Source organism: Strigops habroptila, chromosome 16 (assembly GCF_004027225.2).
Source record: "Strigops habroptila isolate Jane chromosome 16, bStrHab1.2.pri, whole genome shotgun sequence".
NCBI classification, from domain to species: Eukaryota; Metazoa; Chordata; class Aves; order Psittaciformes; family Psittacidae; genus Strigops; species Strigops habroptila.
The window spans coordinates 4,701,496-4,727,566 of record NC_044292.2 but is presented as its reverse complement, the minus strand read 5'-3'; the positions used below and the strand labels follow the sequence as shown (position 1 = coordinate 4,727,566).

The 26,071-nt window shown below is 40.6% G+C and overlaps 1 protein-coding gene across 3 annotated transcripts in view; it reads right to left on the bottom strand.

Moving 5' to 3' along the window:
- Nucleotides 1-26,071, bottom strand: part of RERE (arginine-glutamic acid dipeptide repeats) — a 229,407-nt gene that overhangs the window by 155,220 nt on the left and 48,116 nt on the right. For all 3 annotated transcript variants that reach the window (XM_030507879.1, XM_030507880.1, XM_030507882.1), the window contains exon 2: nt 4,409-4,879. In XM_030507879.1, coding sequence (XP_030363739.1) covers nt 4,409-4,733 — 325 coding nt within the window. In that variant the 5' untranslated portion in view covers nt 4,734-4,879. The remainder of the gene's footprint in view (nt 1-4,408; nt 4,880-26,071) is intronic.

Here is a 26,071-nt window from a genome sequence, read left to right as displayed (position 1 = left end):
TTTGATGCAGATATTTCTGCTATGTACTTTGCCAATAATCTTAATCCATTCACTTCACAAGAACAATTTATTTGGATATTGAAAACACAATCCCCATGTTCAAGGACAAGCTAAAGGTACACAAGAAATACCTCCATGTCAGGTCCTTGTGAGACTTATTTAAGCAAGTTGTTGCCCTCAAGAACAGGGAGGGGAAAAAGCTTCTCTGGAGCAATATCACCACTACCTCTTTCATCTTTCATCACGTTGGCCAGGAATCTAAAGTTACTGCCAGCACTATTTGTTTTCCACCACACAGCTCCCTCTTCCAGCTAGGCAAGTCATCCTCTTAACCAAGAGCCAAAAGCAGGGCCTATACAAAAGCTGCCGCATTACTCAGCAGGGTTTGGAGTAGCACAGATCTTGGAAAAAGCCTGGATAGCTGTTCCCAAAGCACCTCAGCCCCTCAAGTCCAGATCAAGCCACTGACAGCTGGACTGGCAGCACTTCAGTTCTTCTATAGAGAAAATCCTACACAGAGACCAATTGTCTAACCCAAACAACAGATGCAGTTACAAAGTCTGGTTTGCACAGCAGAATATCAAAGTATTCAAATTCCTTTACAGTCTGACAATCAAAGAAGAAGAACTGCAAAGAACACACTACAACACAAGGCCACCAGTTTTAGAGCACACCCAATGAGGAGCCATGTGCTAAGCATATTGCACGGGCACACAAACCGTATGGGAAACTTTCAAACTGTGCTGGATTTTGGCAAATGGCAGTGGCATAAAAGGGAATCAATCTGCACTAGAAATGGAAGGCAATGCAGCATTAAATAATGTGACTGAATCTAAGAGGAGGAAAATAGATCTCAGTCTTAATGCAACTATCTTACACTATCATTCCCTCATGCCCAGGAAGCCTACAAGCAAATCTGAATACACGTGGTAAATTGACTTCTATTGTACAGTAACAGTCATTTTGACAGAAGCAAGGTAAGAACTGCAAGGAAAAAGAAAAACAACCCTCACAGACTGGATTTGGAAGGAAATGGGAGGGAGGTTGTGGAAACCGAGAGGACAGATGGGGAAGTGGGCTAACAAGCTTTTAGGATAGGCCTGTGTGATTTCCAAAGTAGAGAAGATTAATTGCATAGTGTTGTCTAAGCTCTACTCCATGAATTTTAATACATTGTTCAAAGCTATGCATACATTCATGGTATCTATGCAAATGAACAAGAACAGCATTTATATCATAACTATATAGTGCAACCTTTCATTTGAAACAATTCCAGTAATCTTGATTATCTATTTACAATTTATTTACTATTACTCAAACATAGCTGCTGAGCTCTGCACGGAAAAGAAGTAATATTAAGTGTTGGATTAAGTACTCTGCAGCAACGGGGTGAACACAGAATGAGATTTTAACCACGGACTTCGTAGTAAGAAAACACAGACCTTTAACAATCATCCAGATCAGATCATTGCAGAGAAAGAACTGAATGAATGGAAAGGATTTCCTTTCCTTAAAGCCTAAAAGATGTGTGCTGAAGATAGCTACCTGTTCTGTGCACACCTTTAATGTTCATCTTCTAATCCTCGCTGTGCAAGTCTCATTAAATTCTCTTAATCCCTCTTAAATTTTATGTCATGTGTACCCTTAGCTACAAATACATCTCCCTATATGTAAACCTTGCCATAAGACAGAAGCTAAGATTTTCTTCTGTAATAGATGCTAAAATTGCTTTAGGGTATATGGAATGCATTTTCAAGGTCTCACTATTTGGAAATTGTATTTTAAGCTAGGCTCATGTCCCTCCAACACAAGCTACCCCCTAATGTGTGTTCTCATTGCTCTCTGCAGCTTAAGACAAGTTTAAGTTTAAAAAAGCACAAACAAACTGCCAAGTGAAAGGAAAGTTTCAGTGCCAGGGTACATCTCGTATGCTAGTTACTACTAAGAACATGTGAAATTTAATAAGCAGATTTTTACAGTACAACACAGGTATAAAATATCCCAGTTATCACAAGTTCTATGGCTTTCCTTGTTCTTTCACCATATGACCTCCTCCACATCAGATGCAACTCCTTTCCTCTCCTTCGAACATTGCAGAAAGATGGGCCAAGAAAAAAATGAAACAAACTGCCTAAGGCCAGCACTCATCTTTCAAATCCTTTACAGACCAGCTTTCAAATCCCTTACCAGACCATGAAACCTCTTCCAAACCCTGCCAAACAATCCTCATACAAAAAGGAATCGCTTCCTAGCTCCCTTATCACTGCTTCTGCAGCCACCACCACCACCACACATTCCATGAAGTACTCTACTTGTTAGAGAAGATTCTTCTCTCACACTACAAACCACATGAGCTCCCTGAAAGTCCCATAAGACCCAAGTGGTGCTTGGCCAGCCCTTAGAGCACCTGCTGCATGCAGGATCTCTGACACACCTCTATGCCTGTGCAGCAACTGAGGCTTTATTTACTTCTATTTCAGTCATAAACAGCGTCTCTGGCAGCATGTAACTGCTGGCAGGTCAGAAGGTACAACCCATAACCGAAGCTCCTGCCAGTCTGTATGTCGAGATTTCTCTTCTGAATGGAGGCTCTCATGAAAAACCCAGCACAAACAACATAAGCTCTCCCCACACTACCAGCATTTACAGGCTCTCTCCCCTCCTTTGTTACTAATCCAGCAAAGGTGTAAACTCTGTGTAACTACACTACTGATTCCTGCTGTTGTGCAAATATCCCTCTATCCAAGTACCGCTACACCAAAGGAGCACTGCACCTACTGGATAAGGAGTGAGAATACTCCTCCACCCTACTACAGGATAAAATTAAAATTACAAACTCAATTTCCACCTTAATTTTAAGCAAAGTCCTTTAGCAATAAAGCCCATGTATCACGTTGTACTACTGGGCCCACACAACAGCTGCTCTTAACAGATTCCAAATTATTTTTCATCCTCTAACACGGAAAATAACGATCGCCACCAAAGCTGATGCGTTTGCAGGCTCCCTATTGCTACTGCTCAAGCAACAAGTATTACTCAGCTACATCCCCTGACCAGGAGAAAAACATGTCTTGGAATGGCTTGGAATACTATTTGAAACATTCCAATAAATAAGCTGTTCTGACAAACTTGGGTAGATCTGAATGATAATAAACTCTCCCAACCACAAGAGAACAGCTAAAGAATTCAACACCTAAACCCAGCAGAATTTCAGCCCATCTCTCTCTGCAGCTGACGATGCCCACACGTAAAACTGCATTTTAGAGCATTTACAGCACCTACAACTGGAGAAAGCCTATAGAACATTTACATCTCTACTCATACAATGACATCTTAGTACTTGAGATATACCGCACCTCATGGAAGAAGTCACAAAAGATTTTACCTCATTAGTTCCCATGGTTTTTAGGTTGAATCCATCTCTATTTTACTCCAGCAGTGTTACTACTAGTATTTTTACAGAAAAGTAACACAAAGCTACCAGAGCCTTTAAGCCAGTGCCTTGAACAGTAAAGCCAAACATAACTATCCCTTTGTGGTGGAACAAGCAACTGCAGTCAACATTTTAATGGATGAACACCGAAGCTTTCACTCAAAAATGAGGAATGCAGCAAGCTGAAGAGTAATTTTCAAGTACAATTTAATTTTGAGGAAGAAGTTAGCTGGAAGCAGCCACAGGTTGGATCTTCAGACCTTACATGAGACCCTAAAGAACTTGGCAGTAATTAAACAGCATGCCCAAGCCATTCCCGAGCACACTGCCAGCTTCTGCTTCTGTCTCAAAATCCCAGATACTCGCTGGTGCTGACACTGTGTGTTTTCACCAACAGCTAAGCTGCTGTGCATGGCCATTAGTTAGCTACTAATGAGGGAATGAAATTAATGGCATAATAGGTCCAAGATCTTAAGTCATCCAATTTATATTTCACATACAGAAGAGGAGCTCTACAGAGTAATCATAGATTCACAGAAAAACTTGTCAGAAGGTTGGAAGCTCTCTCTCTCTACCACTTAGTCAAATCTCTATCTCGAATCAGGTCTCAATCACAGGTCAGGACTCATTTCAAAGTTGGAGCAAAGCACTCATGCTTTATGCAATTTAGTTTTGAGATTCCCAGGGACAGAAATGCCATCTGATGCACAGATAATTAATGTAATAGAAAGAGAAAAGGGTGGCTCTTTTTCAAAGAGGAGCTAACTTCGTTCCAACAAATCAGATATTACAAGATACAGTCAAAAGCTTTTGCATGCTTATCTATGTTTGTGTCTCCAATGGAGAAGTGGCAACCTGCCCCTAAGACAATCATCATGAAAATTAACAGAGAGCATGTTCTGCTGTGTGCTGTAGCCAACTAACTGGTAGCTCTGGTGCACAATGACTTCCAAAGGAAACATAAGAATCTCTTACCTCCAGGCCTGTACACAACATCATCCTCTGTGATGAAGGACGTTATTTCACCGTTATCTGTTCTCTCGTATCGGGACTTCTTCTTGGGTGGTTTCTTTTTGCTTTTCTTTGTGGACTCCTCTGTGGTGGCACTGTTGTTGTCATTGTCCTCATCTTCACTGTGGTCACTTTCCGCATAGTTCTTGGCTCCTCCTTCCAACGTACAGCTCCGCCGAGGACGCGAGTTCTCGCTCTCCCTCACCTTGTCTCTCTTGTCTCGCTCCTTATCCCGGTCTCTATCCCTGTCCTTCTCTTTGTCTTTGTCTTTTTCTTTGTCCGCTGTCATGATTCGCCACGTGCCTTCTTCTGTCCTCTCACGGCTGGGCCTCCGTGAAAGGTAGACAGTGAGCCTGGGCTTCAGTCTTCTGAATTTCTCACTCAAATCCAGGAAAAATTCAACCACTCCAACAACCCCAGCGTTTTAAAAAGGTTCTTGAAGGATGGAGGGGAAGAAAGAGGGGAAAAGCCCGTGTTAATATTCAAAATTCTTTCAATTTCTGAAAACAAGAATTAAAACCAAAAGAAACCCCACCTCCTAAAGCAATTCAGTATGGAAAACACCAGACAGTAAAAGACAAGGTGGTCTTTTGAAGCATGGATGGAAATGCTAACTTATGAAGTGCCTGTGAAATGACTGAAGCTACTTCCATCCTCAAAAAGATCTCACAACTCCTTAATTATTTTGTTCACTACAGAAATATAGCAACTTCTTGGACGGAAGTGCACTCTTAGAACACTTATTCTATACCTGAAGCTGAATAGGAAGCATGCAAGTGAATAAAAAACCCCCACACATATCTAGGAAAGGATAAGTGCAAGAAAGAGTCTACAACTTCTACTCCCTCAAAGCAAACGAAGTTTAGGAAATGGCTGTTCTACATCTCCACACCACTAGCGACGGCTGCCCTATAAAGCTGGTACAGAGGAAAGGATGCCATCTGCCACCTCCAGGGCAATCTGTTCCAAAGGCTTGCCCCTACCCTGCTATTCCAGAAATAGAGCCAACCTGTAATCCACAGATTACAGGAATTAATTAATTGAAACCAAGCCCCAGTAGTTACAAGGGCACCAACAAAATCTGCTTTTCCAGATAAAAAGAAAACTAGTAAAGCAAGCATGAAAGGTTGTAACAGAGCACATGGAGACTGGATATTATAACCCATCACCTTCACAGATCCAGTTTCCTGCTGGGGAACTAGAAGGAAAGAGATAATCCCATGTTTTTACTTCCCTAATCATTTAATCAATACAGTTAACATCAATTACACCTTTTCTAATTCAATGCAAGTTTAGATCTAAGAAACTGGACTTGCTGTTTCTTACAAGAGTATTTGCAAGCTTGCAGCCATGGGTCAGGATCCTCAAACCACACCAAGTGCACAGAACAATTCCCTGCTCCCAACCCAGAGCCACTCACCAACTCCGCACCAGTACCCTCAGCTAGAGTCTGGGTTAACTCCCCATGAGACACTACCACTGTACCTCAGCCAAGTGAAAGGTAAGAACACTGGCTCTCTGCAGTTATATCCTTTATTCTTTTAACTCAAAACTAAGAGTTTCCTTAAAATGTCCTTTCTAGTGGCCAAATCATCTGGACTGACAGGTTGTGTGATAGATCACTGAGTGCCCACCAGCAGCACACGCATTAGATTTCCATCACCTTCTCTGGAAAGGCTCCAGTGAATTTGCACTGATTGAGGTATTTGCAAGCACCCTGTAACACTGCTCAGTAGCAACAGTCTGAACACTTGGAGCTACTACTGAACATGAATCATACCATGTTTTCTCTTAAGTGTTCATGAAAGAAGGCTATTTCAAGAAGGGCGCATCCAACATACAGAACTAAGTTACCTTTTTTCCCCCCTAGTTCCCCAATAAAGCTGAATTTACCCACATGCAATCCATATATTTTCAGGAAGCTACTATTGGGTGCAACTTGAAATTAGTCCACTGTGTAGAATGCTATAGCATGGAAGCTAGGAAAATTGGATGTCCAGGCATTAAGCATCTGAAACTACATTAGAGAAGGAAAAGGGCTACTTTGATTTTCAGAAGTCAGCTGAGCAGTCAGTGATCCTGTGTATTTGAAGTTTCTTCACTCTAACATGAATCTCAGACTACAATATTCTTCTCCCTGTTGACTACTACCTCCAGCAACGGAAATAGCCAGAGAGACAAATTGCTTTTGCTGATGCAATTCAGGCTGTGGCTTGAATCTCTCAGGTGTTTCCTGAATGAACCCATCATCCAGGTAGGAAATTATTCTATTTTCTTTCCTCCTTATAGCAGCTGCCATCATTCTGGTAACACACAAGGGGAATTCAAGGAAACTCCAGTAGAGGAGACTACAATGAACCTGTCATATGCCAGAGAAGTTGCACATAATAGTGATAGCAATGGTCTACAGGGACTCAATAAAAAATGCCTTAAATTTCTAGAGGCTAGTAAATTCCCCAGCAGCAAGCTTGAGGGATTTTTCTACTGTTGTTGATAGAAAACTCACTTTAGAGAGTAAATAATCTATTCATTTTGAATGAAAAGTAATTACTTTCCCAGGGCAATCTCAGATCTACAAGTAGTGGCATCTCAGCCTATGTACAGGAGATCTTTGTGTGTTCTTTAGAGATCAGAAACTAAAGGATATAGGATACACCTACAAAATGTATTCAATTGCTTCCAAGGATGGATAAAATCCAGCCACTTCTCATCATTCTTAGATAGTAGCCCCAGTTCTCAGACTCAATTTTTGAGTTAGGTACAAAAACCACAAGAAACTGAAGCCTAAACAAAAGAGTTGTTCTTTTTGGAGCTTGTTCCGTGGCTTCTCATCTTGTGGTATATCACTACCCTCTCCTATTTATTAAAACTGGAATGTTGTTTTCAAGGTAGTCATCAAGAGACAGCACAACACAGAACCCTGCTCACGTGCCGATACACATCTCAAGTTTACCAGTTAGGTTTACCACCAGCATAGGTACCACTGGTTCTTAAGGTTATGCAAGGTCCCAGTTGCACAAAATCATGATGGAAAAGCACCTTCTGTTCACTCCATTTTCCAGCTGTGCTAACAAAGCTTTGCATATGCACAGGTAGTGACTAATTGCAAGGCAGTTATAACCAAATGAATTCTTATCTTCCACCATCACTCCTTTGATGATAGCCACTTTATTCCTTACAAAGGCAAACAGACACTGTATTCAGGAAACACCTCTTACAACAGTCCCATCTGCACACAACCCGTGTACTTTCCTCAGCCCTCTCTCCTGAGCATAAAACACTAATCTTTATGACAGAATTACCACAATTTCTATCAAGAGGCTCAAGTCAAGTGTCCATCTAGAAGCTGCATCAGCTTTTCTTTCCACTCTCAAGGGTGGAAGTGTGTATTCCAAGTGGAAGATCTCAGTATCACCATCTTTTCAACACCATGAAAGATCACACCCCTCTTCTGGCACAGCCAAGTGCAGCACAAGCACCCTCCCTTGACTGCAAACCACCCTGCATCTCTAAACATAAAAGAAAGAGGAATTTACAGTTCCTGTCTGAAATTCATCCATATTCATTTTATCTGCACCCTGAAACATGCTGAGCTCCACCTCACATTTGCTAAATCTCAAGGAACCAGAGTTGTGCAAACAACAAGCAGCCACAAGTTCAGTGCAAGCTGCTCCTTGCCAAGATTCACTCTGGAAGTTAATTCCAAGTGAACCATTTTAACTCCAATTATTACGGGGTTTTCTTCCCCCTCCTAGTTTTCCCTCCTTTTTCCCCTCCCTCCTTCTAGCTCCTGTTTCAGGAGAACACATACAGAAGTAATTTTCAAGCCAATGTATTTATGAGAGTACAGGAGGCCTCTTCATCTAATCAGTGTCTCCATCCAGTTCAAACAGCATTAAAAGGCAAGTGATCAAATCTCACCACAAACACTATTCAACTGTCTTAAAGTATCACATTTCCAAGATTATTTTACTATAAAAAAAAAATACTCAATTTCAAAACCATTTCAGAATTAGACCAACATCATCGTGAAACAATGACTACTTCTGTCTCTCTAAGAATACAGCAGTCATACAGCCTTAAGAGTAGTTGCACCATGACTAGGAAAGGCAAAACTACAGAGGAAAGGTACTGTTACACTAACTCAACTGTGTAGCAGTAATACAGGAGTGCCAGAAGAGCAAACCCAAGTTTTATCAGCAGCCACATAATTAAGATTAAGCCATTATTACCATAGAGAAGTATTTGATCAATAATCTTCATGATTTAAGCCATTATCCAAACATGTTTTAAATATTCCAAGATGCATTTTGCCTCTACAGTGAAATACGACATTGCCCCTTGCTACCTTACCTCCCCACCTTTTATTTACTAACACCAGAAACCAGAAGCATACTCCCAATGCTTGGAAGCATCTCTTCCACCATAAGAGCAGAAAGGATCTTACAACTGAAATACATCATCTAAACTTAAGCATTTCTATTTCACCTCACACATTGTTACTTCACTTGCCAACCACATTGGAACAGGAGAATACAACCTATTCCACATTCAAAAGCTGTAATGTTCCCTAATCACTCCTGACCAAAAGGTAAAGCCCATGAAAACATATCTGCTGACTCAACATGTTCATCAGTTACAGATGTTGCGGTGGGTTAAGCACTTTGATCAGTCTATATGTAATTATGCTTGAATATGGAACACACAAAAGTAAAACCATCACCAAAATTACATAAATATTGGGAGGCTCCTTTTAGTTCTCCAACAGGAACTGGGGTAACACATCATGGATATTGCCAAACACAGTGATCACACAGATGTTTATATCTACATTATGACAGTAGAAGCAAATACACTGAAAATCTCAAACAGGTTTTGGCAGACCAGGGATTTCCCCCATTCTCACTATCCAAACCAACCACCAGAGAAGCTGCTTCTGTCATCATACTACGGACAAGACATTCAGTTTACAGCACTACAGGTTGAAGACTCATAACCGCCTTTGATACAGGTTTACTGCTTCTTCCATAGGGAATTAATCTTGGAAAGAAGTCATTTAAGCTGAAAGGGGAACATTCACTTTACAATGGCTGAGACTGGTGTACAAAGGAGTGGAAGAATAGCTCCTGTCCGTTATTTGTTCAATGCCACTCAAAACCTGAGGAAAAATGTCAGCTTCACTGCAACCACACTTTATTATTACTTGTATTTTTTAGCTAGAGCCTCAGGATGTGTCCTTTTATTCAAGTAAGTTTATTACATCCAGTATGGGACAACTTTATCTCTACCCAGTATGCCATCACACACTGAAGGTCCTTGTTAGCTGCCACTGGTTAGAAGTCAAACATAAGCCAAAAATATGTTTGCAAAACTACTCACTCAAGTCTTCTGTTCTCTGCTTTCTAGCAGAGAATGCAAATACCTTTGACTTCAAATCATTTTCAAATGCTCTTACTCCTGTTAAGATGAAGTGGCAACAACTTCAGACAAGTCTCGAAGGTGACTCCTCTGCCCACAGAAGTTCAAAAGGAACACTTCAGTGCACACGAAGTGCAAAGAGAAACACTGCAGTTACATTCCCTGCATTCCTGAAATGGTCTTGTATATCTTTCACCTATTCGACCAGCAACTTGAGAGCTGCACCACTGCAGAAAGCAGCACACAACAGTCACAGCCACCTTTCAGGACACAGGATATACACCCCTCTCAGGAGTCCTTCTCTAGTCAAACCCCAAAGTAGCTCGGTGTTAGATCTGACCCTTCTCAGTTCTGCTTCCAAAGACAGAGAGAACAAAAGATATTAGAATGAATATGATTAGATCTGCCTATGCATTTTCAAATAGAATCTAAGAAGTCATTGCTGAACTATCTTCTGAGAAATCAAACAGGCACGATCTAACCTTGAAACTCAGTTTTAGAAATGATATGCGTAAGTTCATAACCATTATTTCAACTGATCATTACCCCACATTCACCCGGCTGAGGTTGTTTCCCAGCATTTTATATCTAGTTTAAGTTAAAGTGTCATCATTTGTTCTGACACAAAAACCTTCACATCCTCCCATCCAAGTCAAGAGAGCAGGATACTACTTCTCCTCTAAGAAATGAGTTACGGTCAGATCCGGGCACAGTGAGTTAAGGTGGCCAAACTGCAGTTACACACAGCTCCGCAGTTATTTCATCTACGCACCTAAAAATCATTATCACAGCCAAAGGCATACATACCTCCTCTTCACATTAAGTACTTAAACCTCTTAACTAGTATCAAAGAGTCAGGTTTTAAAGATAAAGTGAAATCAAGCCCGACAGAAATGCTGTGAGACAAACAGGAAGGCATTGAAGTGCGCAGGGTAACTAAAAATACAGAGAAGAGCTCTTTTTTCTTATTTAAGCCAGACAGATAAATCTTTTAACAAGATTTGTTTGGTCATGTGTTACCAGCCTTAATAAACACAACAGGACCATTCTTCTGTAAGCTGTTAGTCTCACATCGCAAGATAAAAAGGCACTGTTCTCAGCAAATGCCAGATTAGAGGCAGTACGTGCTGCAGCTGCCGGAGTTCCTTCATGCAGTTGTGCTAATTTTGATGTCAAGGAAAAGAAGGAAAGAAAAAACCAAACCACAGCCCATAAAGATTCTCCCATATACTCATAAGGTTTGAAGAAGAAAACCTTCAGAATCATATGTGGAAAATAACCCTAGTAAGACAACATTAGGAAATCTCAGCTGCAACAGACAGAAGCGCTAAACTGCAACTATCAGAGTGCAGCACCAGCACTACAGCTTGAATACACACAGCCCTGCTTCAAACACACAAAAGGAGTACCTTCTATACAGCTCACACCTCAGAAGATCCCACCTTCTATAAAAAGCCCATTAAGTGCATGGGCTCGACCTCCCAGGGGAGGCACACCACAGTTCAACCTTTACGTTTCATCCACTAAGTCTTCCACAAGCTTTAGAGGATAACTGGCTTCCAAAGTTCTCTCACATACATACACACATACACACACACACACACACGCAGAGAACTTTTTACCTACAACATTAATACACTGGTTAGTAAAAAAGTTAATTTTCCTCCTCTTTTCTCATGTACCTTATGATTCTCCTCTTGGGACTGAGCCAATCTAGCTGGTGCCTTACCAGCTTCACAGCCAAGTGAGCGCTGAAGGGGTCCACTGCTTGCTCTTGAATGCTCATGGGACTAGTCTGTGACCCTCCTGGAAGCAAGTCTGCTGAAAGTCTTTTTAAGAGCTCTTGCAAGTCTCCCCAATGAATTATAATACCTCTTACCAGTTCTCTCTCTCCTTCACTGGTATTCTGAGTTTGTAATACATATCTAGCACTGGAACACTACAGCCAGCAATGGTCATTGTGAGTTACGTATTTACAGTCCATAGCTCTTGTAAGCCCTCGAAGTGCTTGCAATTAAAAACCATGTTTGCTCCCTCTGATCAGCTCTCTACTAATCATCCCACAATGGCTCAAGAAGCTGGTGTGCAGAGAGAAACTAAGAGGCACTGACTTCATCAGCATCTCACAGCTGAGAAGTGATCATCACTTGAATAAACACAGACAATTCGAGGTGTTTCTCATGACAGACAGGGACTTTTTTTAGCCCTGCTATTTACCCAACCTGACCTGAGAAAGAAAACCAAGAGATCTCCTATTTCTGAGCCATGCCTTCCACCAACTATGCTCATAGCTGTCAGTTTTTAAATCACAGTCTGTATAATGCTGCATATCAGCACTCTCCTACTCCACATTCCACCTCTTCACACTGATATGCTCCAACTGGGGATATTATGGCATCATTCTGAAATTCAGGTCGAGGGTCTGTTTGACAGAAGAGCTATGCAGGATGACAGCTTAGATAAGATCATAAGTCCCTCTCTTTAACACAGTGTTGATGCTATAAAACTGGAAGGAACAGGAGAAAAGCAGCAAAGCAAGATTTCACAAGAAGAAATTACTCTGCAAAATGACAGGCTATTTTGCATGTCTTGAGAGTTACATTTTCAGAGGAGGAACACGTTTTGTTTCATTTTACTCCAAAATGTTTCAAGTATCTTTAAATACTTACTCAGAAAGCAGCCGAAACCAGGACAAGGTCATAAATTCAGTAAGTACTAAGAACAACATTTTACAAGACAGCTTTGACACTGGGGTAGGCTGAAAGACCAGGGATAATGTTTGGGGTGAAAGTATCAGCTTCTACCTCCTCTGAAAATGGTCAGGCAATTTATGTACCAGGCTTTTAACAGTGATCTGAGAAAAGCTTTCTGAGAACACCTGCTTTTAGACAGCTTTACACACAGGCTTCCATAAAAGTAATGGAATTCCAATCAAGTCACAAATTTTCCCTACATTAACTCAAGAGCACCAACGTAAAATCAATAATCTTAGGAAGTTGCTGTAGTTCCAGTAAGATTTCCTATTTTAAAAGCTAAATTAGCTGGACTTTCTGTTCTCTCTGCCACTGCTTGGTGAGGAATCTAAACACCCACAAGAACAGAGGAGCTGCCTGCACACTCATTTTGATGTGAGGCTGGTAGTTTGGTCACCACCTGAAGAGTTCAGCCCTCATTTACCATGTGTGGTACATAAAACACTGAAGAAAGCCCCTCCCAAACCCTACACCCTTTTCACACACCAAAAAGCTCAAGGGCTGAGCAGCTTTGTGGGCACTTCAAAAGCAGAGAGCAACCAAGACGCAGAATTATGGCTACAGTACACAAATGCAGATCCCAGCCCACTGTACTGACCCACTCCATTAAACCATGATGCTTAGAACTCCTCTAGTAATTTAAAAAGCTGCTTTAATGGCCTCAATAGTCATAACATATGGGAACAATGATTTACAGACAGTAAACACGAAGCCATGGATTTACTTTTTCTCTAAAGTCATTCAAGCTAATGTAAACGGTAACTACAATGCAGGTCTGAGTAAAGTAGTCATCCCATAACACCATTCTAAAAGGAGGATTTTGTTTAAAATGTCCATATAATGCAGCATAGCTCCCTCACTTTAAAAGGCTCTTCGGGGAGAAGAGGCCCAAGGGACCTGTAGAGAGCGGCTACTGTAACAAGAACTATTATCTAGGGAATTTCATGTCATTTGGAGCCAAGAAAACATCTGCATTATAAGGTTGCTTAACAACATTTACAACAGGAAAAAAAAAAAACCTTAAACCAAGAACTTGTTATGATATACAACAGATTATTCTGAACAGCTTCTACTTTTATCAGGCATTATTGCTTTGCTTTCCTTCCTGCAATCACACCAAACCAGCGCTGCATTTGCAGGACAACTGTTCAGCCAATAAAACACAGATAAGAGAAAGAGAGATTAGGGTGGAGAACCCAAAACAAAGGCAGTGGCAACCATTCCACCATCACCACCACAGACCTGTCACGGGACCATGCATACACCAACAGATAAATGACACTTTCTCCTGATAAATCAAGATGTTTCAGACAAAGATGAGAGACTTTAAGAAGCAAAAAGGCTAAACCTTGAAGTCATGCGTATGGATTTCCTGACAGGGAAGCCTGTGGCTAAAAAACCCTGTAGTATGTTTAGTAAATTAGGTAAAACATAAACACAGAATCATAGAATGGTTTGGGTTGGAAAAGGACCTGAAGATCATCCAGTTCCAACCCCCTGCCCTGGGCAAGGACACCACACACCAGACCACGTCACCCAAGACTCCATCCAGCCTGGCCTTGAACACTGCCAGGGGTGGAGCATTTACAACTTCTCTGGGCAACCCATTCCTCAGCGCCCTCACAGTAAAGAACTTCTTCCTTATATCTAACCTGAACTTCCCCTGTTTAAGTTGGGACCTATCACCCCTTGTCCTATCACTACAGTCCCTAAGGAAGAGTCCCTCTCCAGCATCCTTGCAGGCCCCGTTCAGATACTGAACACAGTGTAAATTCAGACCAGGGAGACACCAACAAAGAACTCAAAGCATAAAGAGAAATTCCTTGCACACAACAGCAACCGAGCTAAGGGTAGCATTAAAGAATACTGCCATGAAATGGAATCATGTCCATTTTACAGCAGCTCTAGGTTTAAAGAGTGCCTGTCACAGTCACCAGGACATCACATAACTATGCCTAGGAAGTCACTTATTTTAAGATATAAAATGAGTTTTGCATAATACTGGAAACATTGATTTGTGTGTGTTTACCAGAATGAGACCATCGCTGCTTTGCAGGCGACTGCAAATGTCACTACATCCAGAACTCTACCCACTCACAACTCATTCCAATTTCCATTCTAGATTTTGTCTTTCTGTCTCTACACCATGTCTACAAATAACCTACTAAACTGCCATTCCCTGTATGTCATTCCCTATATTCCCTATGCTTTTATCCACTGGATGTTTCATTTTAAATGCCTAACACCCAGCTGCCCTCTCTCAATCCTTTCACCTTCTAGAAAGCCTCCAAAATATCTTCGTTTACATCACCCAAATGAAAAGTAGATCAGGTTATTTTTGGAAAAGCCCTTTGAGCAGTAAAGGCAAGAACTCTGCTCTGCAGCCACATTAACTGTTTTATTTAACTCCATACAGCTGCCTGTGTATTTGAACTACTCAAAATGGAAGGATAATTGCAGGGTGGGCTCCTGTAAGGAGCTGAATGACCAGACATTGCCACTGGAATGCTGCTATAATTAAAGCAATTTCTCTCTAAAGAAAGCAGCATCCCAGGAGTTGCAGAGACCATCTACAAGACCAAAGCTATGCCACTGAAGTGCTGCATAAAATTCCACAACAGCAGAAACAAAGAGATTTTGCTGTATGACAAATGGGGGGAAACTGGGGCAACATTATCAGAATGAGCAATAAATATTAACAGGACATTTTTTGTTGACCAGTATGTTAACACACTTTTTACATAAGCATCAAGACAGATGATATTTCTGCCTGGAGAAACTGTCTTTGATTTCAGACACTGATCTCATTTTCTCTGAGGAGCAGCTTATTTTGTTTAATGACAGAGCAGACGTCACAATTTGCATTCCTACAAAGCCTCCGTTCCCAGTACAGCCACACTGTTGTAATCATGAGATTAAGTGTGCTTATTCATGTGTGAAATGCAGCCTTGATCTCTGCCTCACGTTATAGACAGTCTACAGCATATTCTTCATAATTTCGTAACAGCTAACAACTTAAATGTATTAGATTACATCTCACTTTCCTGCATTTACAGAAAACAGTAACAAATACTTAGTATTTAAAGTAGTAAAACATTCCTAGTGGAAGTATGACCTTTGATCCTTATACTCTTCAGCAAGACAAGCAGGTTCTGCTACAAAGCAGCAGGACTATTTGAAAAGCAAACATACATAATACTGTGTAGAGGAAGAATAAGCACAAGCACAGAAAGTTGTGAGACAGAGGTGTACCATCTAAACGCAAGTTTGCCTGCAGTGAGCCTACACACCAGCTTATTATCCTTTTATGTTCTTGCTGAAGACTTCAAAACGCATGTTAAAAGGTATCTGCAAAGAGGGTCTATGTTTCAAGACATCATATGATCTCTTTTATGACCTTAAGTGATAGAAAACCAAAGCTTTACATATTGGCATTTGACTTGCAACATGTTTTCATCCTAAAAACAGAGCTAGGTGTCTTTTAGGTATCCATGAACACATCCAACTTGCCTGAGGCCCTGGGAGGCCTGCAATAACCTGTCTCTAGACTATACTCATAGGACTCAGCAAGAAATAATGACAAACTTCATCCCCAGCAGCAATCAGCTGAATTCCTCATTAGATCTAAAGCACTACTTTGGAAAAAGGACCAGCTCACACGTCTCCCACATTAGGAGTTTCAACACTACACATGGTATTTTAAGCAGCAGTCTCTGTGCTACAAGAACAATCCCATCAGTACTCTGCTGGCCACTGCTAATGAACCCATTTGAAAGGGACTTCATAACTGGTCATGTCTTTCATGAGAAGATGAAAACATTAAGAAATTCTCCAAGTGATTAGTCTGCTTCTAACCTAAACTAAGAGGAAGTATTTTAACACTGCATGAAGTAACTTCTGACTCTGGTCACGCTTCAGACATCAATATAACTTGTACTTCCAGTACTCTCAGTAGATACTCATAACTATCATATGACTAAAGCAATGGAATCTCATGTAACAGGACAAGGCAATACAGTTGTATTAATGTACTTAGCTCTAATCTTGTAAACTGCTGAGAACAACATTGCAAAATTAGACCATAAGCCATTAAGCACAGAATAATCAATGCAAATGATTATTAAGCCACATGAAATTTGGTGGCCTCATTCTAATTGGCACATCTCATCTGCCACCAACAGTAACCAGGAAACAGCAGAGGTACTGTGGCAAAACTTTGATATTGTGGCCTTGCGCCTTGTTCTCTTTAATGAAGTCAAGGACTACTTATCCTCTGTGTACTGAATGGTATATTCTCACAAAAATAAGAGACCTGAAACATTTAGAGAGAAGAACGAGCACATGAAATAAAGGAAAATCTCCTTAGCTTTGATGATTACATGCTAATACACCATGACATGCAAATGAAGACCACACAAGTTATGCTTCATACTGAAAATACCTTCAAAATGGAAGTTAATTTTCCTAAATGAAGCAGCATGAAACTCCTAGCTCTATTTTCAAGGTGTTTTAAGGTTAGCCACCAGTAAGAGCTCTGAAACAACGTTCAAAGACCACTAAAGCTACTTGCAGTCTACAGTGGGCAAGACAGTAAGCTAAGCAGAGCACCATGAACTGCTCATAGCAGCACTGAATCAACCTGTGACCAAGGCGTATCTTCTAAGACCTTTTTTATCCCCACAATAACAAACTAGGATTACCATGTTTCACTTGTTCTTTCAAATAAAAACCTGAGGTGATCCTTTGGCAACTGAAGACAGCAAAAACTAATTACACTATTATAAACATGATGCAATAACGTTTTCCCTGTAAGAGCATACCTTTGAAGATTCTGGTCTATGAAGTTTTCATCATTTAGTGCACGTGAGCATTCAACACCTGAACAAGGAGGAGTTCAGAAGGATGTCATTCCACAGAGTTTTGCCCCAGAACACTGACCGACCTCATCAGGAGCTGACTTAAGAACTACTTTCAAAATACTACAGATTTAAACTCACCAAGTGCCAGTTACCCAAGCAACTGGGACCCAATTAAATCTACCCAACACTTCAGGGATTAGCCTGTTTTCTCCCACAGTCCTGTAGCCTCTCCCATGAGAGAAGATATACAGCCATGGTGAGATTTATTACTTGCTGACTAGTTCTTAATATATGATGTGAATCAGAATGAACATTGGTTTCACAAAAATTAACTATTTTTTTTATTCAGAACATGAAATAATCTTTATGTACAGCATTTTAGTATCAAATGGCATTGATAAGGCCCAGAAAACACCAAGATAAACTCCTATAGAAGGATATTTATCAAGCTCAGCCCAAAGTGAAAAACTTGATGATTTTTCACTAGTTCTGTGTCTATTTTCTTTGGTCATTCCTTCTTAGACAGACACAGCTTCACCTACTGCTCAGTTGAAAAGAGCTTCCACAAAGGAACAGCCTTTTTGGAGACGGAAACAAAACCACACCAAACCAAAACCCAAAAAAAGCCAAACCCCACCCCAAACAAAGCAAAAACCACAACAAGAGTTCTGAGACAAAAATCCTCATTTAATTCGAGACAAAACAAACACAAAACCCAGCACACCACAACTGTTCTCCTCATATACTATGCTTTAAAACTAAGCTAAATTGAACTCGCATGCACAATTTCTGCTGTAAGAGGCAGGAAAAATTTCAGACACATCCTAAAGATAATCATAGAGAAAGTTTCTATTATTCATCATCCATCAATATACTTATCAACAAGAGGAAATGAGTTGTTTATCTGCTTAAGAAGAAGAGTTAATATACTTTAGAACTTCCATGGGAGCAAAATCAAACCAAACAAGCAACTGGTATATATTATATGTTCACACTGCATTAAAGAGCTTTGAAGAAACCACTACGAGCGTTCACAAAGCATGTCTGGCCAGGTTGGAGTTCCCTAGAACACTGAGATACCCAGGACAGCAATGCAAAGATACGCTGCAGAATCTCATGCTTAGTTTAATATATTCAATGGTTATTTCAGCTGTCTAAGAACCTTAATAAAGCTGGAGGAACACAGAAAAGGGAGCCTTCTGTGTGGTGTGCTCTTCAGCTTGCAGCAGAATAACTGAGGCATTCTTCTGAAGCAGCCTGGTGAGGACTCGATAAAGCCTGTGACAGAAACCTGACATACCAGTTTAGCTTCAAGTCATGGCTTTGTACTAGTGTACAAAGACTGGAGACTTTGTTCATCCCATTTTAATGAAGCTCATATGGATTTGCATGGGCAGAAATGCTGTCATAGCTGCATTACACTGAGCTCTCACTTCTGCCTCCCCCTGCGGGCTTTGCACTGAAATCCAGGAGGATTCTCATGGCACCAGCCCAGCACCAAGATGAACATGACAAGCAGTAACCTCAACAGAGCCCAGGGAATCAAAGAGCTGAGGCAGGCAACCCTAGAGCTCTCTCCAAGACCCACATCACCTTTACACTACACATCACAGCATGGGTTTCATAGAGTAGAGAATGACCTCAGAATTTCATTAACCTGACATAGAACGCTTATCATTTATCTCCACCAGCAGCTCCCCATATTCACAATGACCTGAGGATGTACTGGGCAAAGATTTTGCTGTCAGAAGTTTTGTAATGCTCCCGAAATCCTAAACCACTGTTGAACTCCCACATGAATGGAATGGAACAAGATAGTTCTATTTACCCTCTGGCATCTCAGATATCACAGGATGTCCTCGGAAGAAAAGCACTCAGCCAAAAAGCATGGATTCAATAAAAATTTATGCCAAAAATATAATTTTATACAGCAGCGTTTGCTAAAAAAAGTCAAACTCTAAAGTTCACCATGTACATCTTCAGCTTCATTCCAACTTCTGTTACTGACTCCATACTTTAAAAATCCACAAGAATGGTTTTTACCAACTACATGGAGTTTCACGTCTTCCTAGGGCAAACTTCAGACAATTAAATGAGTCCCTCAAATACAGACTCTGACCCCCAAGGACGAGCAGACAGAGGTGATAGGAAGCAGGAGGTTACTGCTTGCACTTCTCCACCCTCATTATCACTCTGCCAGAATAAAACTCAAAGTGGTACCTGTAACCAGGCATGCTGCTAAATTCCAGTAAATCACCAACTGCCTGAAGGGCAGCTAACATGTCCTTCCCACAGGGACTTGACTTCTAAAGGAAGCCCAGGTAAAGCAAACAATCCCAAGGTAAACTGTTCCTGTTGTGATTTAGAAATCATAGGCAGAAGCTCTTCCCTGTGAGGGTGCTGAGGCGCTGGCACAGACTTTTCCCAGAGAAGCTGTGGCTGCCCCATCCCTGGCAGTGTTCAAGGCCAGGTTGGACACAGGGGCTTGGAGCAACCTGCTCTAGTGGAAGGTGTCCCTGCCCGTGGCAGGGGGCTGGAACTGGATGAGCTGTTCGGTCCCTTCCAACACAAACCAGTCTGGGATTCTACAATTATTTTGCACATTATTTTAGTCACAAATTGTATCTCTCAAAGCCACAGACCTCATTTGTGCACAAAGTCAAATTACGCTAAAACTTACTTTTCATTTTATTTTGATCTTTAAAATTCACATTGATATTCCCCATGTACCAGAACATTTAATCATGTGCTACTTGAGTTAAAAATAGAGCATCACGACTGTTTCTTCCCAAACACCACCTTTTCTTATGTCAGGGCTGCACAGAAATACCCTACCGACAGATGAAGTTGCGACAGCCCTGCTCAGTTCCAGCTACTACATCCATTCATAAAAGAACTTTTACCATTTAAACCACAATGTATTTCAAATTCCCTTAGCAACACTGGCATGTACTATTGTAAAGAGAACAGACCCAAGGTGAAATATTATCAGGAACTGAAAAACCTCACAAAAAACCTATACAAACAGATGGCATAATTTGGGTTTTTAAATGCTACTTACCATTTACGGCTGGAAGTGGCAAATATCTAACATGCTCTGAATATGCAAATTGTAAGATCAACACCAAAGAGGACAATACAATTCCTTTTAAAGACAGGCAGTCATAATGTTGAAACAGACTGCAACCAATTTTCATAAACTATTCATAATTACTTTATTACACTGTGAAAGGGTAATCAGTTTCCAAATGATCTAATAACCTTGGGCTGCTCTTAACTCTTTTATACCAGACTTAATACAAGCACAGGCTAGGCCTCCAACTTTAAGCCAATTACAATAGTTAATATGAAACACACAGGTTATATGTTCTTCCTCATAGACTCTCGCACTAACCAGCACACAAGATTACTGAAGAGCATTCAATTAATAAGCAGGAACTGCTATAGAGATAGATATATACATATATATATAAAATGAAATCCATTCCCAGCTCTAATCTCAAAGGAATAACTTTATCATCAGGAAAGGGAAATCTGATTTTCAGCTCTTTTGTTAGACTTAAATAGGAAATGGAGCAAATACAGTATGTTTTGACTGCTTGGCAGAGGAAATTCTACAGGGATCTCCTACTATGTCAAACTTGCTTAAACAAGAAAGTCCCCAACCTTAAGTGCTTGAATTATACTGCGTCCTATATTATGGCTGAGTCATTGTCACGTTGTCTTGTAATTTAACTACCTGCTGAGGCCACTTTTAGTCATTAGTCACTGACTAAATCCACGAAACTACACCTGAAAAAACACAAATCACTAAGTTCCTGAGTCCAACTTGTGCTCAGGTTCAAATACCTACTGCTCTCTGCCGGGTTTCTAGTTTTCCAAGCAATATACAGGGGGGAGCACTGGCAAGAACAGAAAGGCTGTGAGCTTCTTACAGCCATAAGTAACATATTAGCCCTGGTTTAAGTGAATACGTTGATTTTGTAGACTGATTAGATTAACAGGCTGAAACCTCCCCAGTAAAGCAAGAACATAAAGCTATGTCATTTTTAACTTGCCATCATTCTATTAGCTAGGTGAACAAGAACAGAGATGACAGAACTATGGATTGAAATAGCCAATATAATGCATGGCAAAACTTTCTCCAGTTCCCAACAAACAGGGACCCTGATCTTCCAAACCAAGAGGAATACACAAAACCTGACAATAATATTCAAACTAAGTGCTTTTAATTTTAAGCATCCAAACAGAATAAACACTTATCAGACTCCAGATGCTGCTGAAATGCTTCTTGCCTATTAACAGAAATTAGCTTTATTTCAAAAAACTCATTTTCATCTCTACAAATAAGAAAACTCAGGAAGAACACCTTTGTCAAAGCCAAAGCAATTCTTTTATTGGTAGTTTCAAGAAAAATCAAATCACCACTTAAGAGCAACATTACTACACGTACAAAATTGGTGTTAGAGAGGCAGCGATGTATCTATACCAAGATTGGTTGGGTTTACGTAAATATCTTCCTATTACAGAGCTTTTTACAGTCAGTGCATTAAATAAAGTAGGGAAAGAAAAGACTGAACTATCTGCAAGTATCTAACTTTTAGGAACTGACACTACTGCATTCCAGACTTGCTATTTCACACTGTTATTGGCATCCCGTATGAAAATGGAAGTGATATCCATTTCCAGAGAAGCCTAATCAAACCAAGTTTGCTTTCAGAATTTGCCGTTCCTTCCCAAGAGAAGCATTCAGCTACATTGTTAATGCTAAATTTACAGCCACCATTTTTTCCATGCTATTGCTAACATTAGAAAAAGCCTGAATTCCAAACCCACCATTATATATAAAAAAAAACATGTGGTTTTAAGAAAATCTCCACATCACCATCAAATACTATTTATTCCAGTAGTAAAATGTTTATCCAATCACCCAGACCTTTTCTTGGCAAAACCTGACAAAACAGTTTCCTAAAGAAGGCCAGCTTGTTTTAATCATTTACATTTTTCAACACTATTTGTTCTCACTTTGTATCCAAAGGTCAGAACTCAAACCACTACCCCAGGCAAACTTGGGAATAAATATTATTTTCCTCCACTCTTCTGGAAAGAATTTCACTTCTGTTAAGAAAGTTGAAGTATAAAAACCAGATTTCCCTCTGATCCGTTTAAAGATGCTTCACGATATTTTCCTTAACTGAAAACTACTTCACAGGAAGTTTTTTTATGGGTCCTGTCCTTTGTTACTTAATTGAGAGTATTACATCATTATAGGCTTTGGATCTCTTTAGTAATAGAGAAACCTGTTCTGGAAGAAACACGCACACCAACGTGAGAAACAGTAAAACAGGGAGCAAGGCTAAGCAGGGTCCAGCTAACAGGACAGTTTGCACTATGCCAACTGCGATTCCAGTTTCCCTGTCACAGCCCTGCTTCCCTAAACCACCCCTTCTGTAACCATCTTATATTAGAAAATATTTGCACATTAATCTACATGTTACTGGCTAGAGTATTATTCCAAGAAAAGACCTTCCCATTTTACTTGGGAATCTTCATTACACTGAATGCTTGTATCCATACTACATGCAGCTCAGTAATTTAGGAAGATGAGAAAACTGGCAGACACCCTCCCATACACCAAAGTCACTTTTGCTGCCCCTTGAACAGGGCTATTTGTAAAGCAGTGCTCAGTGTTCTGCACACAGAGATGAAAAACTTCGTTTAAAGATTCATGCAGTTGACTATCAATATTAAAGATTCACACTGGAGTATCGGGTAGCTTTCTATTCTGGTCATCTCTGGTGATTTCTCTTATTTACTCTTAAAATGCAAACTGGAGCTATTCTGTTCTTCTAAGTCATTTACTGATCTGACACAGGAGGTTCAAAAGAAAAAGAGAATTAAAGCAAGAAGTGGACATCTTGGCCAAGATATTACAGCTCACAACAATTAAGTTAATTAACAATTAACTAATACGCAGGCTTGTTGACTGACTCCATCACATCTGTAAGCCACCACTTTAGCAGAGCAGTCAAAGCTACTCTGTAGCCTTTACAGACTTCAAAGTGCTGAGTACTTGCATCAAACACCTCAGCTATATGGAATTCCTGCTTCCTAACACCTAGAACAGGCTGAGAGTTCTCTCCAGTTTTACACATCTCTTAGCTATGGAGCCAAGTAAACCAACAACCATCCCCAACACCTATCACACCCCTAAGGAAGAGCTCTCAGAGCACTTGCAACTCAGCTCCTGAATTCCTTTTGTCTTCTGCCCGGAGCATTCAGCTAAAGCAGAATTAGAACTAGTTTAACTAAACACGTCTGGCTGAGAGCAGTTGCACTTCAAAACCAAGTTCCACTCACGACTTAGATACTGCTTTCGGCCCTGGGGTGATGATGGCCACCACAGGGACAAGATCAACTACTGGGGACTAACAACTCCAGCAACACCACCTAATCCATCCATCTGCCAGAGCCCAGGCTAATGCTGCAAAGAAACATCCTTAATTTGAAAATCACTTGGCCAAAACAGCATTTCATGATAATAATCAACACAATCCTATTTCTACACTCTGCCTTCACAATTGTTTTTCTACCATTAACTGGATCTCAGGTGAAACATCACGTTGTCCATATACATCAATAAATCACTGAAATACTGGTTTTCAGTGTTTTACAAACTGGTTTTACTCCTAATTCAGCGTATACAGCATCAGCACCATCTCTCTGTATCATGTGAACAAGTCCCAGAACAAGGTTAGATTAACATATGCATGCTGACTTAACACTCAGAGCCACATAAAATACCACCAAGCAGTTAAATTAGGCCCTCAGTATATGGGATTTGTGGACTAGGAGCTGGATATCAGTCTGCACTTGGAGTTGATGCTGAAGTTACTCCATTAAGTTTGTGAAGATCTGAATCTTTTCCTCACCTGCTGAAATTTGGTCCATTAAATCTAAACTTCACAGTACGAAGATTATCCCAGGTGCCAAAAAGGAATGGCCACTTTAAAAGTGGGTTTGTTTTGCCAGATAGAGTACAATCACCCTTTAAGTGCTTTACTTACACACAGGTCAATCAATATAGCAGGAATTCATTTAACAGGGAAAAGAAAAAACATCATTCACCCTGTAAAATTAGGAAGTTGGGGATCCCTTGTGGCTACTCTTAAGCCAAACGATAGGTAGCGTAACCCCCCCTCAACCCCAAAACCAAGGACCTTTAGGATTAGTTCAATAATAAATAGCTTATTTTCTTTCCCACACCCAAAAATGAAAACAAAGCTCTCCCACAGATGAGCTATTAACCACTCACATCAGGAAACAAAAGCCCCATCTTGTCACCTTTATGTAAATAGAAGTAAGCAAAGGAGGGGTTGAGAATCACACCAAGAGATTCTCTACAACCTGTAGTAAAATTGCTAAGGGAGCCGATGCATTCTGACAGAACAGCTGTATACATCATGATGTTAATTAAAATTAAAGTCTCATTTACTTAGCATACAAGCGATTCACTGAACCTTAGTGACAAAAGGAAGGAACCATTTCCTCAAAGAGCCATGACCACACACAACTTGTTCAAGTTGCCTGCTTAAACTGAAGGCCACAGCATAGAGGAGAAAGAAACGGATTTAAGAAGAGAGTCTTGGCTATTTTAAGTAAAACAAAGCACTATCAACTATAAAACACACACAAAGGAAGTGGCAGGATAGATTACGTCAGCCCTCGCCTCAATTCATAAATCCTAACCGCAAAACAAGACACATTCTTAACTGCCTTTCTCTGGAAAGATGTTTAAAGTGAAAACATGCAGTTTATGCCTTAAAATACACTATTGAACACTCGCTGATGCATCAAACAGCAAGGGGGGACTGTGTAATCCTCATCAGCTCCATCGAGCAGTCAGATCAAATGGCATTTGAGAGCTGCCTGCCAGGGTACAATACACACTCAAGTGCTCTGGACTCAAAACCACCTTTCACCGGTCCCAGAGATCTTTATAAAATAGTTTAAACACTACTAAATTACAGGGCTGGAAAAACAAATAAAAGCTTTTAAATGCTGCTCCTAACACCATTCTCAACTTGCTGTTAAGCATCTAAAACGTCTCTGGCGATAGGCAGTAGGCACAAGGACTCCAAAACGCGACTGCCTGCAAGAACAAAACCAGACAAACGCAGAGTTGTCTCACGTCTGGAACTAATTGCCCGCAGATTAACGGCTTTACATTGGAACAGCATTTGTCTGCAGGGTTTTAAATCCAGTTTACTTTCAACCGAGTTTCCAGAAGAAACATATTGGTGGAGCATTGGAAACTACACTCCACAGATCCTATTCTCCACTTCATGCCTAACGTGAAGTTTGAAAGAAATAATAAGTGAAGTCAACTGCCATCTCCACGCACACACAGGGTTAGAGGCGGCCCATATGGCAGCGAGAGGCCAGCAGCCACACAATGCCCCATGCCGAGCAAAGCCACATGGACTCAAGAGGAGCTTAAACCCAATGGCAAAACAAAGCAGAGCTGGTTTCTTCCTCAGGAAATAAAGTGGCCAAGCAGGTCTGCTGTCACTATCTTAAAACACGATGAAACATCG